An 18,383-nucleotide genomic window follows, 5' to 3' on the forward strand; every position below is an offset into this window, starting at 1 on the left:
CTGGTGGAGTAGGTCTGGGGGAGCCCCTCCCCAGCCCTGTCATTCTTGCCATGTTCATGCCTGAACTCCCCCACACCTACAAGCACTGGGGCTCTGGCCAAGGCAAACAAGCAGGGGCAGCCACACCAGAGTGGGACTCCTGGCGTCTGAGTCAGGAGCCAATGCCAGGGCTCCTTCCACCTCTGCCCCTCCCTGCATCCACAGATCAGTCTTTCAGCCACATGGACCTGTCTTTTCTAGAATGTCAAGTGAACGGAATCACAATGCTGCTTCTTGTGCCTTGCTACTTCTAGCTAGCCCCAGGTGTTTGAGATTCAGTCACGTTGCTGTGAATACTACTGCTAAGTAGTTTTCCCGGTAGGGGTGGAACATTCTGATGCCATCTTGGGAGCAAAGAAAGAAAACAACTGACTTTGCCCCAACTGACCCTGAGCTGCTTATGTTTACTGGAATGAACTTCATTGAATTTTCTCCCACTGGGCTAAATTAGGTCTGGAATGAGAGTTAGTTGTTACAGAGGAACAGATACAGTGTCATTTCCGGCATCCCCAAATCTGTGGACTGTGACATTTATGTTCACTTTTTGTTTTTGTTTCAATTTGGACAATATGACCCAAGCTGGCCTGACAGTGAGTGAGGACCCTGCTCAAAGTCCTTCTTTCCAGCCTTTGTGACACCATGGTGAGTCACAGAGGTCCTGCCTGTCCCTAAGAGAAACCTTCTCCCCTTTCCTGGTGATGCCCTTACCCCCAGGCAGAGTTTTGCTCCATTGGGGCTGATGGGGGAGGATGGAGTTTCTTGGAACCACTCAGACTGCCAGTTACTGTGGCCCCAGGAAAGGCTGTGACTCAATCCAGAGGCCGTCTACTGTGCAGGCTCCTGTGATCCAGGAGTGCTACCAACCGTATCACCTGCCCGGGTACCGCTACCTCAACTCATGGAGACCCAGCCTCTTCTACAAGATTTCCACCGCCCAGACCTGTCCCGATGAGTGTCGCAGTGCCCTGCGTCCACCCACCGTCCTGCCTGCACTCCGCTCTGCACTCTTCTGTCGCTACAGCCCCCACGACTGGGACCAGTCCAACCAGCTGCAGCTCCGCGGGGCCGAGGCCTCACGGCTGTGGGCCAGCCGCCTGACAGGTGACTCCATGCGGCTCATGCAGGACAAGGAGCAGCTGACACGCCAGATGCAGGAGGGAACCTCCTGGAACCTGGGCCAGAGGCTGTCGGACATCGGATTCTGGAAGTCCGAGTTATGCCACGAGCTGGACCGGCTGCTGACTGAGAACCGCAGCATGGAGACCGTCAAGAGGCGGCTGGAGTGTGCTGCTGAGGAGGTGAACTGTCCCCTGCAGGTGAGTGCCGTGGCCGAGGCTGTGTCCCTGCTCTGTCTGAACTGATTGAAGAACAAGGTGACCAGCACCCTGCAGGTCTCTGGGTGACATCGTCCTGTGTCATCAGATGCTTAAAGTAAAAATGTAATCTGAGTCAACTCAGGATCTCAGACGAGAGCTTCTCAGGCTGGATCCAGTTTTTCTGTCCTTTGGTTAGGGGTTCATCAAAACACGGCACATGCTGTGCATCCCTGCACATGTATGTACACATGTGTGCATGCCTGTCCACGAGTGTTATAGTCCTCAGAGGACATATTTAAGATAACAGCTTTATTTTTCTCTGTAACACCTGCCATGTTTTAATGTACTCTGATTTATTGATTATTTTTCTATGTCTGCTAGAATATAGGCTTTATCAGGGCAGAGACTTCTGTCTATTTTATCGCTGACATATTCAGGACTGATATTCCACTAACTGCACCTGTTTATGGGTCCTCAATGACCATGTTTGTATGGATTGACTGTTTATACTAAGGTTTTGAATGTGCTTCCAAGTCCAGGGGGTAGTGCGACACATAACAGGCATACAATGAACGTCTGTTGAACAAATGTATACATATCTTAATGTAGACATTCTTTTTATGTTGGCCCCTCAGTACTGGGGGTTGAGCCCAGAACCTTCCCACTGAGCTACTTCTGGAGCCTTTCTAAGGCTTTTATTTTGAGGCAGGATTTCACTAAGTCCTCTCAGTTGCCCAGGATGCACTTAAACTTGCCATCTTCTGTCCTCAATTTCCCAGAGCACTGGGATTATGGGTGTGCGCCATCACTCCCAGCTCATGTGGATATTCCTGACACTTCCTTGGTGCTCTAGGTTCTTTTCATGCCCCAGATGAGCTAGGATAACTGTTGCTGCATGTAACAGATACTGGATGACTGTGGCTTAGTCAAACAGGAGTTTTTCCAACAGACAACAAGAATTCCAGACAGAGGCAAATCAGGCTGCTGCAGCCTCAACTTGATGCCCAGCAGGATCAGGCTCCTATCTTTCTGTTCTGCCATCCATAGCCTGTGGCTTTTGTCCTACTGCTTGCAAGGAGGTTTCATATTTCATATTGCAAGTGCCTGCACGCAAGGAGCCTTTCCCTATTCTCATTCGAGGCAGGAAGTGGGGTGGGGCAAAGGGCAAGCAATGTCAACTGTGTCTGTCTCTGGATATCAGGGAATATGTTTTTCCAGAAGGATGTGTTTCCCTTTTTAGCTCATTTGCAAGAACTCACAGGGGCTCCCTGGCTGCAGAGGGGTTTGGGTAAGCAATTGTTTTTCTCTGCATTCTGGAGAAGGCCCTGGAAGGAGTTGAATGGACATTGGGTAGAAACCTAGTGATGTCTGCCTCGTCCTGTGGGAACTAATCTTGGCCACATGGGAGAAGGCTGTCCCTGGAGTGTGTGGGGGATTCAAGACCTCCTGCCTGGAATCCCACTCAAACTGATTCTGCTCCACCTCGTGTGGAGACTTTGGTAGGGAGAGTCCTGCTTCCAGATCTCCAGGGAGCCATGGCCTCAGTTCCCATCACTGTGGGATTCCCAAACCCACGGGGAAGGGAATCCATGGTTTTCCTCCCTCCCTCAGTGTCTCTTGGCAGGGGAAGGGGAGGGCTGCTTCTCAGATCCTAGCAGCAGCAGCAGCAGCAGCACCTAAAACAGATTGCTCTCCCCTCCCACTCTCTTCTCACTCCCCCAGCCTGTCTGGAAAGCCCAGCTCTGCCTGGTCACATGTGGCCTCCTTTCATCAGCCACATGGTGGCATGGAGACCAGAGACATCTCAGTTCTACCCACTTCCCTCCTCTCCTAGGCTTTCTCCTCGTCCAAGTGCCTCTTGCTGGACACTGATGACCACCTCTTCCCCAGGCTGCCAACTTCTGCTCTTTCCAACCCACCCTCAACAGCAAGGGTGATTTTGAACATCAAATCTGCCCTCGACATTCCCACACTGGCTCAATGGCTTCCCTGAATTTAGCAACTTAATTTGTGAATTCCTCTATCCCTTCCCTGTAATCCTCTCTGTGCTACATTGCTCTAGCCCCACTTTCCCCACTCCAATCCCAGCACTTTCTGCTACTCCTCCACTGACTCCAGAGCCTTTGCACCTGTACTTCCCCTTCCAGTTCCTTATCACCACACATCTCTTGCAACTGTGCTGCTTATGATTCAAGTCTCAGTCTGTCTCCTACCCAGAGAAATCCTCCCTGACCACCCTGCTGGTTACTCCCTGCCTACATACAGAATCGTGATTATTTTCATTGCACCCCTTTTCACAGAAATGACCATGTTTCTTTAAATGTGTTCTTTCCTCTCTGTTGGAATGCAGGCTGCAGGAGAGCAGGCTTCATTGCGTACCCCCAGCACTGCCCTCAAGCGCACCTCAGGGGAAGAGCTCCAAGGCTCTTGGAGACAGTCAGAGAATCCCTCTTGAGGTCCCAGATGCATCTGCCTCCTGACATCCCTAGCTTCCCTCCTTGCCCCATTCCTCTTTGTGATGTCACAGGCTGGTGGCCAATCACCATTCTTCCTGAGCCTCCTGTTGCAAGCAGAGCAGGCCTTTCTCCTGCTGCCTCTCCGGTCCTGCTCAGGTCCCTACCAGTGTTGGAAGCCCAGTTTGCCTGGCTCTCACTGTGCCCTGACCACTTTCCAAAGCTCTCTTGCTGTCCAGAGATCTCCAAAGCGGAACTTCCACATATATCCACTGGGAAGATTTTTGAACGGGGGCAGGGGGCAGCTTTGCACTTAGCAAGCTGATGCAAACTGCACAGTAAATCTGAGATGTGCACACCCATCTTGCCTCCATCTGCAGATGAGGAAATGGAGGGTCAGAGAGGTTAAGTGAGCTGCCTACAGGCACACAATAGGAGGTTTGAATCCAGGAGACAGGCAACATGGGGGATAGTAGCTGACCCTGTCTCATCTGAAATTACAGGGGAGTTTTGCTGTATTTATCACAATTTAGGAAGGCTTGGACAGTTTGTGGAGATTATAGGAAGGAGTGTTGGTTTCCAGTGCCAGTCATAACTGGTCCCCAGAACAGTGCCTTATCGCACTTCTCCACATGGCCTGCATCTCCCAGTGCACTGGCCAGGGCATTTTACAGCCCCCGCCAGGGGTGTGGGGGAGGCAGAAGCACAACTAAGTGCAGGGATGAGGCCACAGCTAGCAGCTAGAGAAAAGGGCAGGTATGGCAAAGGTAGACCTGAGCCCCTTGTGTTCAGGACCCACATGCAGCTACAGAGAGAACAGACACCTTTGCACTGCTTCCTACAGGTGGCCCTGGAGTGTCTGTACCATCGGGAGAAAAGGATCGGGATTGACTTGGTCCATGACAATGTGGAAAAGAATCTTATCCAGGTAAAGTGTCTCCTGGGCCTGTCCCATCCCCCGAGAGAAGGGGAGGAAGGGCCAGCTTCTGAGAGTGGTCCCAACATACCCAGTGGGGCACAGAACTACACATGTCACTCTATGGAAAGTTAGGGCTCAGAAAACATGGTAGATGGGAGCCTGGGGGGCAGTTAGGAACAGGGAGAAATGGAGTTATTTGACCTTTAGTTCTGTCATTTCCGAAATGGGCATAATAATGATACTACCATCAACAATAATAAAAGCCATCGACCATACCACTTTGTATGCACTGTTTAATTTTACATGTATACCTACTACGTGCCAGATATATCTATGTATATAATGTCTATTTGGCACATAGTAGGTGCTGAATTTGTGTTTTAATCTGGAAGTGTATAAAGAGAAATGAAAGTAGAGCAAAGGGTGTGGAGACTCCACGACTGGCACTTAGCTGTGTTGCCCTGAGATTCATGGACTGAGAAGAGATGCAGACCCCAGCCTTTCACCTGGTGGGGTCAAGGTTGGGCAGGGGAGGAGAGGGTTGAAGGCTCTGACCTGCGGGTTTCTGACCTATGTCTTTTCTTTCTGATGTTTTTCATTTCAGGAAGTAGATTTGCTAAAATGTTGCCAAGAACGGATGAGACAGTTAGCTCAAAGAGTTGATATCCAGATGCGGTAATGGATTCTTTCTGTCGCGGCCCCTTGGGGTTTGTTTTGTGACTTCTGGGTTTTCAGGAGTAAGCCAGATGGGCCCACTTGTCTCGGGGTGGTTCCTTTGCCAGTGGTGTGCTGCTAAATATTTTACAGCCAGCTCGCAGGAAAAACAAACAACAGTCCTAACATGGAGGATTTGTGGATTTCTGTGATGCAAATGCTACCACAGAGGCTGAGCTCAGGGTACCAAAAAGATGTTCTTGAGATGGGCCCAAGTGACTCCCGTGAGCAGCATGTCACTGGTTTCTCTTGGTTGTCACAAGGGCCCGGCCAAAGGCACTGGTCCTTCCCGGGGTCCCTCTTAGTCTATGGCTTCCTCTGGCAAGTTCTGGAGAAATGGTCAAGGGTGGGTGGCATCCGGCAACAGAGTGAGGGACCAGGGACCAGAGAGGAGCTGGCGGACGCCTTGAGCTAGGAGTCTTCAAAAGGAATCAGCTTTTTGTTCTTGGAAGATGATGTAAGCAGTATCACGGCAAGCCAGGGGGCCCCTCTTGTAATTAAAGGGAGGACTGAGTTTTATGGGGCTTGGGGCCCTTAGCTCCCCAGAGGTGGCCTCCCCACCTGGCCCTGCAGCTGCGCACACCTTTAACTCTCTCAGGGCACGCTGCTCTGCTGGTTTTCCCTCTTCACTGCCTCTATATGGGCAGTGAGGGATGGGGGTGGGGGCTGCTGGAGACTGCCAGGGCTCCCTTTCCCGCTGGGTGGTGGGCAGGGGCAGCCTGGTGTGCTGCAGAGGGCCTGGGCAGCATGCAGACAGGTGCTGGGAGCTGGAGTCCTTGCTGGCTTGGTCCAGAAACAGCAGTCACCTCCTCCTCCAGGGCCCTTCCACTCTCCTGGGGGCTCAGAACTGGAGGTCAGGGATAAAATGAGTCGCCATGATAAGACAAGGAAAGACACTGCAGAAAAGCCACTGAATACCACATAGCCTGGTCAAGGGTAGGCAAGTTGAGGTGACCAAAAGGACATCAGAGGTGGAGGGGTGCAGGGAAGATTCACATACAAAGTGCCTGTGGAAAGGCAAAGAGCAGTAGTGGTGGTATGGCTCAGTGCCAGACACTTGCCTGGCATCAGGAGACCCTGGGTTCTATCACCATGCCGGGGGAGAAAAAGACAAAAGCAGGACTGAGTTCAGTTATTCATGGGTCATGAGTTTTGGCCATTCCACCCTCTACAATTGGTTTATTTGAAAAGTAGCGGGGGTATGGCTCAATGGTGGAGCACTTGCCTAGCATGCACAAGGCCCTGAATTCAAACCCCAGCACTACAAAACAAACAAGCAACCCCCAAACCAAAAAGCTAAACAAAAACAAGTATCTTCAATACTTATATTTAAACAGGGAAGTTTAGCAAAGGGAAAGCTTTGAGGAGGCCCAGTGTTTTTATGTTACTGTTTTTTTTTCTTGCACTTAATTTTTAAGTCTTTACTTTTCAGTTGGTAAAAAGTATATTTATCATGCATACCAGAATGTTTTTGAGATATCTATACACTGTAGAAAGGTTAAATTAAGATAATTAGCATATATATTACCTCACATACTTTTTTTCTCTTAAAATCTACAGCAGATGGTTTTTAAGAATACAGTACATTATTATTAACTATGTCACTACATTGTTGCAATAGTTGTCTTTTGAATTTGCTTCTTCTAACTGAATTTTGTGTCCTTTGACCAACATCAACCCTGCTCCCAGCCGCTGGTAGCCACCATTCTACTCTCTGCTTCTATGGATTAAATTTTTTAAGATTCCACGTATAATTGAGCCCCTGTGGTATCTACCTGCACCTGGATTATTTCACTTAGCACCATGTGTCCTCTGGTTCCACTGATGCTGTCTCAAAGGACAGGATCTCATTTGAGGGCTCTTAGGTTGACTCCACATCTTAGCTATTGTGAGCAATGTTCCAAGCAGCATGGGATGCCGACATCCCTTGAACATTCCGATTCCACTTCCTTTGGATATGTACCCAGCAGTGGGACTGCTGGATCATGTAGTAGGTCTATTTTTAAGTTCTTGAGGAACTTCCACACTCTTTTGCATAAAGGTTGCACTAATTTACATCCCCACCAACAGGGTACAAAGGTTCCCCGTTCTCCACACCCTCACTAACACTTGTCATCTTTCATCTGTTTGATAATAGCCATTCTAACAGTTATGAGGACTTAATTTACATTTCTCTGGTAAGATGCTGAGTATTGTTTCACAAGTCTTTGGCCATTTGTATGTCTTCCTTCGATAAATGTCTATGAAGACCCTTTGCCATTTATAGAATCAGGCTATTTTCTTGCTATTGAGTTGAGTTCCTTATATGTTTCTGGATATTAACCCTTTATAAGGTGTGTAGTTCACAAGTATTCTCTCCTATTCCTTGGGTTTTCTCTTTGCTCTGTTGGTTTATTTCTTTGGTATCCAGAAAATTTTTGTTTGATGCAATCCCATTTGTCTAGTTTTGCTTTTATTGCTTGTGCTGTCACACACACACACACACACACACACATACACACACACACACAGAGGCACACAGGCAGCCATACACAATTCAGACCAGTGCTGTGATTTCCCCCACATTTTTGTCTAGTAGCTTTACGAGAAGCACAGATCTTATGTCTAAGTCTTTAGTCCATTTTGTGGTGATTTTTCGTATATGATGTGAGGTAGGGACCCAATTTCATTCTTGTGCACGTGGATAACTGGTTGTGAAACTGTTTATTGAAGAGACTGTCCTTTTCCCATTGTGTGTTCTTGGTCCCTTTGTTTAAAATCAACTGACCATAAATTAATCAGTTTATTTCTGGACTGTCTATTCTGTTCTTTCTTGCCCTTAATTCTGTGATCTCCTACTTATGGCAAGATGCACTGAATTCCCATTTGTGGCTGACACAGGGACACTAACCCAGGTAGTGCTAGGAGGACATCGAGGCTGAGGCTTGGGAAAGAGGACAGTTTGAGCTGGTGTGGGCAAAGTGAGCAAAAGGCCGGACTTGAACCTGGGGAGCTGAACCCTGGGAAAGTGCTGGAAAAGACTGTGGTGAGGAGCCCCATGTGTGACCCCAGACAATGGAACAGGAGCTGGAAAGATGGAGACTGATGGAGACTGGGACACAGAGAATGAGCACTGGTATTCCGAGGGACACAGAGACGCAGAAAGACAGACAGAGATAGGAGCAGAGAGGGGGACAGAGACGGACATGCCAGACAGGAAGAAATCAAGGGTGAGACAGAAAACAAGGAGCTAGAGAGGAGCAATGTGGAGAAAGAGGAAAGGGAAGGTGATGCCGGGGTAGGGACAGCGGGAAGAGCAATGGAGATAGAGGGTAAAGCGGGGGCAAGGAAGGCAGAGAAGGGACAGAAGCTGAGCCCTCCAGGACAGAGGCAGTTTGTTTTGGGACACTGGCCTGTTACTGAGAGAGCACACCTGTCACCTCCAGGGAGGCAGTTCAAGCTGCTGGAAAGACTGAGATTATTCTAATTAACCTGGAACTTCAGCAGCTCATTAGCTGTCAGGCTCAGTGTGTCCTCCCTCCTGGGGCAGCTCCGCTGCTGTCCTGTGCAGGTGGCCGGCCTTAAACCAGCGGGTGCTGGGCTGCTGGGCTGCTGGCTGGGGGCACTGCCTAAGGCCCACATCTGGGGAGGGCTGTGTCCTCACCGTGCTAGGCGCCCCAGCGGAGCAGAAAGGCTCTTCCTGACTCTGGAGGAGCCCAGCTGCGGCCTTCCTGGTGGGCCGACCCAGGGTGAGCTTGGCACTGGCTGGACCCTCCATCTTTTGCCAAGTAGGGGAGATGGGGGCGGGCTGCTCTTCCTCCCCAGACCTCATTAGCAAGGACCGGCCAGCTGGAGCAGCTGGCCTGGAGGCCCCAGGTTATCAGCTTAATGCGCTGACATGTTTGCTGTTCACATGCTGGTCTTCTTCACTTTCCAGTTCATTAGCCAGGACGGGGCCTATTTTCTCCACAGCTCTGCCAATTTGGAAAGCCTGAAGGCCAGGGCCAGACGGTTCCTCCTGCCCTGACATGACCTCCTGCAGATCCTGATAGGTGGAACCCACGGTCAGGGGCTTATTTTCTTGCTCCTGATTGCCCGATACCCCTCAACAGCAGCCAGATATCCACAGCAAGGAAAACAAGAAACCAGGGGAGAAGCAACTAGAGAAGAAAGGAGAGACACAGACATAGAAGCCCTGAGATGGAGAAAAAGCAAGAGCAAAGAGGCTGAGACAAAGGTTTGAGAGCCAGACACGGAGGGAGAGGCAGAGACTGAGGAAAGGCAGAGAGGCCTTCTATAAATATAGTTAGTATTTTCTGTTAAAGACAAGAATATAAAGTTTCCCTGTGAAACACATTTATCTGTATTTGAAAAAACAAAAATAGGCCGGGGATTGTGGCACACACCTGTAATCCCGGCACTTGGGAGGCCGAGGTAGGAGGATCCCGGCGAATTCGAAGCCAGCCGGGGCTACAACGTGAGTTCAAGACCAGCCTGCACTACAAAGTGCAAAGTGAGATCCTGTTTCAAAAAAAAAAGAAAAAAGAAGAAAAAGAAAAAGAAAAAGAGTAAATAATGGTACAGATACTTTCCTATTTGTCAAGAATCGTGAATGTGACTGTCAAAAGTCTAGAGTTTGGCGAATAGTGGCCTTGTTAAATATTGTAGCTAAGATTTCTGCGAGCTACGCCCGAGCCCCGCCCTGCCCCGCCCCCTGCCCTCCTCGCCCCACCCCTCCTTTCTGTCTTCAACTCTGCCTCTCCGTAGTCCCAGACCCCGCCCAGCTCTGACCCCTCCCAACCCCCTCCTCCTCTCAGCCCCAGCTGTACCCAGTCCCTGACTCCACCTGCCTTCAGGAGTGCTTTACTCAAACCAAAAACCTATTTCTAGCCTCTCAGCTTTTGCACTATGATGTCTTCAGCACGGAATTCTCATTCCCCCACGCAACTTTGTTCGTAATATGTGTTATGAAAAACCCACTTCAGATGCCTCCTCAGGAAGCCCTCCTGGATTACTCTCTCACTCTGTGCCACTTTCCATTCTTTAAACAGTTCTACTATTTCCATTCTGTACTATATTTACTTTTGCTGCATTTTTTATACAAATCTGAGTAACTTGAAGGTAGTGACTGGGTCTTATTTCTCTCTCATCCCTTTGCTCAGTCCAGACGCATTCATGATAGATTTGTGAAATGATTTGACTCGATGCAAGGTTCACTCAGAGTGCGAATTCCTGTTCTCTATATTGGGTCAGCACACAGTTGAGGGACAAATGCGGCCCACCATCCGTGTTTGTAAATAAAGTTTTATAGGAACAAAGCTGTGCCCTTGCAGGATCATCTATGGCTATCTGTGTGCACCCTGAGCCATTGCAGCAGAGACCATATGACACACAAGGCCTGCTGTATTGACTACGTGGCCGTCTGCAGTAGATGCTTACACACACACACACACACACACACACACACACACACACACATCCGTGCTAAAAGACAGCAGGTCTGTCTGCACTGCAGAAGGCGTGTGAGTGCAGGTGCCTCTGGGTGCATGGTAGGGAGGTTGAAGTGGGAAGCAGTTGAGAAGCCCTGGGGTGGGCAGAGCACCTTCCCAGGAACCCAGGGACCAGGCTTGCAGCCCTGCCTCTGCACCCACCTGCTGTGTGAGCTCAGGCCAGGGGTGGGTTAGCTACATAAATCCTTCCTCCCTGCAGGGATAACCGAGATGCTCAGCACGCTCTGGAGAGGGACCTGGAGGACAAAAACTCAGCCCAGTTCATCGATGAGAAGTGCTTTAACCTGAGAAACACGTCGGACTGCATCAGCTACTTCCATGGCGTGGAGAAAGTTGATGGCACGTAAGCACCAGGCGCTCTGCCCAAAGGGAGTAAGGGCTCCCGCTTCTGCCAAGGAGTGGCAAAGGGTGTCACAGGCCAGCCAAGTGAGAGGCAGTGTGGCTGAACGGGTGCCCTCAGTTGCAGGCAACAAAATCCACATCTGGCCAACTTAGGACCACACGGAATGAATTCACCTGAAAAGCGGGGGTACCACAGACTTAAGGGAAGGCTAGAAGGGAGGGTTCCATCTGGCAGTTTGGACAGTCTAGGGAGTGGGAGCTGGTCAACCATGTTGTCATGGCCACTGTCTTTCCCTCCTTGGTCTACTTTGCTCAGGACCCAAATTCCAGAAAAGAAAGAATATGTGACTGGCTTAGTGAGGGTCACGTGGCCACAGCATCTAGCCGGCGCCTGCTGGCACACTTCCATTGACAGTTCCACCAAACAGATTCCAAAGCAAGATGGCTACAACAGAAGGAGCAGGAATTCCAGCTGGGCGGGGACAGGCTGTGGTGCTGGGCGGGGTAAGAGAGCGGATGTTGTAGCCAGGGTGCCTAGCTTCAAATCCCAGCCCCACACCAACACTGTGACACGTTATTTAGTGTCTTTGGACTGTCTGCATGTGTACCACTGGAAGGAGAATGGCACCCATTTCCAGTGCTTCGAGTGTGAAAAGGGGGCACGTGCAGTAGGAAGCGCAGAGCCTGCTGTAGAATAGTAACAGTGAACGCTTACGGAGTGCTTGCTGTGTGGCCTCATTTGCTTGTACTGGCAGCCGTGAGCTGGGCCTCGTGTGTGTCTGGCGCTCTCAGGGGCATGTCACCTAATCATACGGGGCATGCAGAGCTAAGATGTGGCGTAATGGGGGACAAAGAAAGGGAGAGAGAAACAGACACAGATAGACCCTGGGGTGGGCCGAGGGGTGAGTCTATCGCACTCCACCTCCACTCACTCGTTTTCATCTGTCACACGCACATAGCATCATGTTTGGTTCGTGTGTGTATACAATAAATATTTGTCGAATAAAAGAATGACTGAAAGGTGGGGGCTGGGGATTTAGTTCAGCGGCACAGCACCTGCCTGGCAAGCGCAAGGTCGTGAGTTCGATTCCTAGTACTGGAAAAAAAAAAAAAAAGACTGAAAGGAATAAGGGAGGGAAGGAGTAGGGCCAGAGGCAGGGAGGGAGGAGAGAAAGGAAGGAAAGAATGAGGTTCTCAAAGGGCAGTTTCTTTGGCCCAAACCTGGAGTCACTCAGTTTCCGGATGTGAGCAAATGTGGAATGTCAAGATGGCCCTTGGGGGTTTCCGGGAGTGAGGACTCCTCTTCCGACAGGGCTGAATCCCCCCAGGGCACTAGCAAGGGGAGCAAGACTTTGGGGGCTCCACTCTCTGTAGCTGCCCATCCGCACAGGGAGCCCAGGGGTCTCTCTTCCCAAACAGATGCCTTCCCAAAAACCTGGTGGCAGGTTTTTGGCTGCCACCTTTTTACTGGCAGAGCCCCATTTCCACGGCCGTGAGGGGCTGCTACTTCCTGTCCCTCATCCAGCTGCAAAGTGAGAGCTGTTGCTCCTGTGACTAATTGCTCCCCAGATACGCTAGCTCGGGACTCTGTATGTAAGGTTTTCTTTTGTATTTATTTATTTATTTTTTATTGTTGTGATGCTTCGGATGGAACCCGGGATTTCTCACACTGCTGGGCGAGTGCTCTACCACTGAGCTATATCCTCAGACCATGCTTGGGGTTTTCTTGGAGCAAGACCATGTCTGGGTGGATTAGAGGGTATTTGGCGACTGTCTGGATTGCAGGGTCTGTGTTCGCTGTAGTTCTCACTGCCATGAATTAACCGGTGATTATGTTGGTGACAGTAGAGGCCTTTAGCCGATGTTTTCTGTGTGCCAGACACTGTGTTTAGAGCTTTACATGCTGTACCTCATGGATAATAATCATCCATCGAGTGCTTGTGTGTCTGCTGCCTTGACAGGGACTTCACATTTAGTCAGCAGCCTTGGGGTAGGTACCATAGTCATCCCTATTTTCAGTGAGGAACCTAAGGCTCAGAAAGGTAAAGTGACTGGCTTAAGCTCACACAGCAAGGGGCAGAGCCATAATCTGAGCCCATACTGGACTATGGGCCTGTGTTTTCTTTGTTTGTTTTGTTTTATTTTTTGTCTTTTTGAGACACAGTTGGCTGGCCCTGCATTCACTTTGTAGCCCGGGCTGGCCTTGAACTCACAGCAATCCTTTTGCCTCAGCCTCCCAAGTGCTGGGATTATAAGTGTGCGCCACCATACCCAGCTTGGCCTATGTGTTTTATCAGTGGGGTCTTCGGACCTCTCTAGCAAACTCTGCTGTCCCTTAGGTCTTTAGAGGACATGGGCTCCAGGAAGGCGCATCCCCCCCCCGCTGAGGCACACTGTCTTGGAGGAGACAAGCACCCTGTGGCAAATTCCCCCAAGGAGAATGTGATGAAGTGGGCTCTTTTCCCTAGGGAGCTCAGCTGTCTGCTCCTGGGGAGGCAAAGGCTTAGAGCCTGGGTTCGTTCTGCGAACGTCCCACTCAGCAGTGGTACAGAGTCCTGGAGTGCATGCTCCCCTCTGCCCATCCTCCTGGTTTGGTGTTCCGGGGATGATGAGTAGCTGCGTGACCTTGACCGAGACCCTTCTCTGTGAGCCTCCGCTCATAGCTGGGGAAAGTTCGGCCCCAGGTGCAGTGCCCCCTCCTGCCTTGGAAGCCCCAGACACACGCCTGTTGTTTGAGTTTGACTCCTGCAAAAAACGAGGCAAAGCAGTCACACACCCGAGTGACTTAAAATTCTCACCATACAGCTGAAGTGAGCCTTAAAATGTCTGAAGATATACATAGTTCAGACTTCAGAGAATTGGGTTTCTTTTTCCCTGCTGCCTGAGAATAAAAATCTGCTTTATTTAAGAACTGCAGTTTTCTCTATGCAAGAAAAGACCTTGAGAAGTTATGCAGTCTGGTTTACCCAGGAGAGGAGCTCAATCAGGGCAATGGTGTCCCTCCTGGAAGGCTTCCTGGAGGAGGAGCCCCAAAAAGGATCCCTTGCTTGCTCTCTGTGAGGATTTCTACACTCTGCCAGGAAGGACTTGGTGTTGTTTAAACTGAGTGAGTCCTTATGGGTCATCACCTCTGAGAACCCTGCCTGCCTGCCCTTGTGATGCAGCCTGTGTTGTTTCCACTCATCCCAGCTCCATTCTCCAGCAGCCAGAAGATGGGGACCTCCTAGGGGCTGTGCTCCACACTGGCTGCTTCTCTCCTCATGCTCGTGTGTCACCTGCTGCTCCCTCTCCTCTTGCCCTTCTCAGCTGGACCAATGACAGCATCACACGTGTTTGAATCCATGAGCATCTTAGCTCCCATCTAAGGGTGCTGGGTCCCATGCACCAGGGCAGCTCTAAGACCCCTGTGGAAGCCTGACACCAGAAATAGTCCCCAACCCTATACAATATATACATCATTTCCCCAATGCATACATGATTTGTATGACAACATTTAGTTTATAAATGGCACAGGAAGAGATTAACTACAATAACTACTAAAACAGTAGGATAATTATAACATGATACTGTAATACATTTTATTTAAAATTTACGAATTGTTTATGTTTGGAATTTTCCATATAATAGTTTTGGACCTCAGTTGAATTCAGGTTATTGAAACAGCAGAAAACAAAACCATGGGGAAGGGACACTGCTGTACTTCAGCCACTCCCTTTTACCATGCCGGGGACACAGAGCGCCCCCAAACATCTGTAGTGCGCTCTTCCAGGTCCCTGCGGTGCATGAGCTCAGCGTGGAAACACCTGTGTATTATCCTCTTACTCTGGATGTTAACCACCCTGGGGTGACTAACAGGGGTGTTTCTGGTCTTGCTCACGGCTCTATCCCAAGTGCCTAGGACCATGCTTGGCCTGAGGTGGGTGTGTAAACCATACTATCAGGGCAGGCTGGGGGTGTAGCTCAGTGTGAGTGTTTGCCTATACTGCATGAGGACCTGGGTTCCATCCCCAGCACCACAAAACAACGATGACAACATGCCACTACTACTCCCAAGAACAAAACCCACATGGGTTGGGTGAATAAGGCGGTGAGAGTAGCATGGCCACATGCGTATCGGTGGTTGGGGCGACTGAGCCACTTCTTGGCCTGGCAGTGTCTTGGTGGCAGAGTAGGGGAGGAAGAGCACCCTGAGGAGTCCCTCCTCTCCTGCCAACTCAATGAGTGCTCTTCTGAAAGTCACCCAGCCCTTCTAGGCGCATTTGCTGCCCCATGAAGGGATTGGATCAGGGCAGTTGTCCTTAACAGGGGGTGTGTCCCCCCACCTTCCCCAGGGGATATTCAACAATGTCTGGAGATACTGAGGTTGTCACAGGTGGGTAGGGGAGCTACTGGCACCTAGTGGGCAGAGCAGGGGTGCTGCTGAGGATCCTACAGTGCATAGGACGGTCCCCCACAATAGAGGATTTCCTGACCCAAAGGCTAAGGTCAAGAAGCTCCAGATCTGGAGATCTCTAAGGCCTGTCACAGCTTTCTTGGCTCCTCACCTGTGGTACACTTGCCCTTGGACCTTTTGCAGGGTCTCTGTGCCTGAGACCTGGGCCAAGTTCAGCAACGACAACATCAAGCACTCGCAGAACATGCGCGCCAACTCCATCCGGCTGCGGGAGGAGGCCGAGCACCTCTTTGAGAACCTGTCGGATCAGATGTGGAAGCAGTTCACAGACACCAATCTGGCTTTCAACACACGTATCTCTGAGGAGACAGATGTGAAGAATAAACTCCAGACACAACTGGCTAAGGTGAGCAAGTGCCATGGGGTACTGGTGTCCCCTTACTAAGTCCTCACCTTGCTCCCATGGGCCTTAGCAGCACTTCATTGCTCTGCTTTCCTGAGCTGAAATCGTCCTGTTCATCCCAAGGTCTGTGATCATGTCTACCCCAAAAGGGGTCAGGGACTGTGACCCTTCTTGGGGGATTCATGCTTCCCTTGCTCAGGGATGATGGAGCTTGAAGGTTGGCTTGCTGTTGCCATGACACCCAGGAAGCTGCCGACACCCTTTATTCTCCATCTGAGGACCATGTGGCTCCATCTGACCCAAGAGAGTACGTCCCCACTGACCACAGCAGATCTCTGCCCGTTCCAGCCTCCGCAAACTTCTGCAGTCCTTCTCTGCATGGGCTTTGTCCTCCCTACTCAACACAAATGCAGAGTCTGACCTGGCTGCCAGAGGCTGTGCGGGGCTTTAGAAACCAAAGGAGCCATGTGAACATGGTCCCTGTGCATAGCTGACTTACATTTTGGCTGGGGAGCAGCCATGGCTATGGAATTTGCTCAGAAGGGACTTGGGGGTACAGTCTGGCTGGAGGAGGATGGGTCCCATCTGGGAAGCAGCCTTGAGTCTGTATTTGCAAACTGTCGCTCTTCTGATTGTGTGCATGGAGCTGAGGCTTTGTGGGCTGTAGACAAGGTTGGGTGGAAATTAGAGGGGAAGTTTATGCCCACACACATCTGCCAGTGTTGGGCCTGCACGTGCAGGAGGCAGACACAACAGAAGTGTCTATCAAATACCTGCAAGGCGTAACTGGTGTGATGAAGGGAGGAGCAAGGGGCCGAGGCAGTTGTTCCTGGGGCTTGTGCCAGTGGAGTAGGCAGGTGGGGATGTTTCCACCAAGAGCAGATTGATAGGAGGGAGGCAGCCACAGGAGGAGGGAATGTATTCCAATCTGCAATGGAGTCTGGAGTGCAGCTGGAGGAAGTGACAGTCTCAGATCATCTGGCCGTAGTAGGTCCTCATGAAGTGTTTGGAGTTTTGTTGGAGGCAGTGGGGAGACTTTAAAGGGCTTTTAGGGGAAAGTGTTGGGATTCAGTTTCATCCTTGGGTTGATCTGTTTTCCTCCTGGGTAGAGGAAGTTTGCAGGGGTCAATTCCCACTGAGGGGGTAGCATCAGATGGGACAAGGAAAGGGGAGACTCGAGACTTCCTGAGAAGGCAGAGTTCGCAAGTGTGCCCTCCTGCCAGTCTTTGCAGTCACTTCCTGTGCATCCTCTGGAACAGACGTAGCAAACATTTTGGTAATAGGGGCAGACAGTGGATATTTTCAGCCTTGCAGGCCATGTGGTTGCCATTGCAGTGACTCAGTTCCACAGATGTATCACAGAAGCAACTGTAGACGTTACGTACACAGAGTGTGGCTGTATTCTGATAAAACTTCGTTTACAGAACCAGGAAATGGGTCAGATTTTGTCCATCCTTGCTCTGGAACTTAGTTCACAAGTCACTTTCTCCAAGAGTCCTTCTTGACCCCTGTAGTTTATTCACACTCACCACCTCTGGGCGGCTACTGCATCCTCGCACTGTGTTTCTCACCCGGGCCCTGGTATTGTCAGAAGTGTGGATTCTGAGCCAGACTTCTTGTGTGCAAATCCTCTGTACCCTGGACAACTTTCTTAACCTCTCTGTGCCTCAGTCTTTTATTTGTAGATGTGGGGGTGAGGACAAATCTCACGTCAGGGCTGCCAGGAGTTTGATTGGACCTGGTGCACAATAAGCACCGTGTCCCTGCCAGTGGCTGACTTTACTGTTTTTGTGGACTCACACATTTGAGCTCTTCGGAGCACCCAGATTCAACCCTGCACCCGGATGCTGAGCACACTGCCTGGCTCTCCCAAAACCTTTGCGCAGTGAATGAAGGGAATCTACAATGCTGAGTTTTGTGCTGATGTTTCAAAAGAGACATATGAGTTGATGAGATGCTTTTAATGTCACATTTCTTTTATGTGTGTGAAAAAGCATTTTTACTAAAATATGTATTGCATGAAATTTAGCATTTAACCACTTTAAAAAAGTGTACAGTCCAGTAGTGTTAAGTGTATCCTCACATTGTTGTGCAACCATTGCCGCTATCTATCTCCAGAGCTTTCTTGATCTTCCCAAATTGAAACTCCTTGCCCACTAACAGCAATTCCTCTTTATCTCCTTCAGTTCTGCTTCCTGCTTCTGTGAATTTGGCTGCTCTAGGTACCTCATGAAGTGCAATCACAGGGTATTTGTCTTTTTAGGACTGGCTTGTTTCACTTAGCATAATGTCTTCAAGATCCACACACTTGTGTC

At 50.1% G+C, this 18,383-nt stretch overlaps 1 protein-coding gene across 1 annotated transcript in view; it reads left to right on the forward strand.

The window, feature by feature from the left end:
* The first annotated feature begins 353 nt into the window (after positions 1-353).
* The window catches only part of Tekt5 (tektin 5), a 37,520-nt gene continuing 19,490 nt past the window's right edge, over positions 354-18,383 (forward strand). The window contains exons 1-5 of the mRNA XM_005391187.2: positions 354-1,355; positions 4,653-4,736; positions 5,332-5,402; positions 11,130-11,273; positions 15,849-16,071. Coding sequence (XP_005391244.1) covers positions 789-1,355; positions 4,653-4,736; positions 5,332-5,402; positions 11,130-11,273; positions 15,849-16,071 — 1,089 coding nt within the window. The 5' untranslated portion in view covers positions 354-788. The remainder of the gene's footprint in view (positions 1,356-4,652; positions 4,737-5,331; positions 5,403-11,129; positions 11,274-15,848; positions 16,072-18,383) is intronic.

Source organism: Chinchilla lanigera, unplaced genomic scaffold (assembly GCF_000276665.1).
Source record: "Chinchilla lanigera isolate Chin_1 unplaced genomic scaffold, ChiLan1.0 scaffold00041, whole genome shotgun sequence".
Taxonomy (NCBI): Eukaryota; Metazoa; Chordata; class Mammalia; order Rodentia; family Chinchillidae; genus Chinchilla; species Chinchilla lanigera.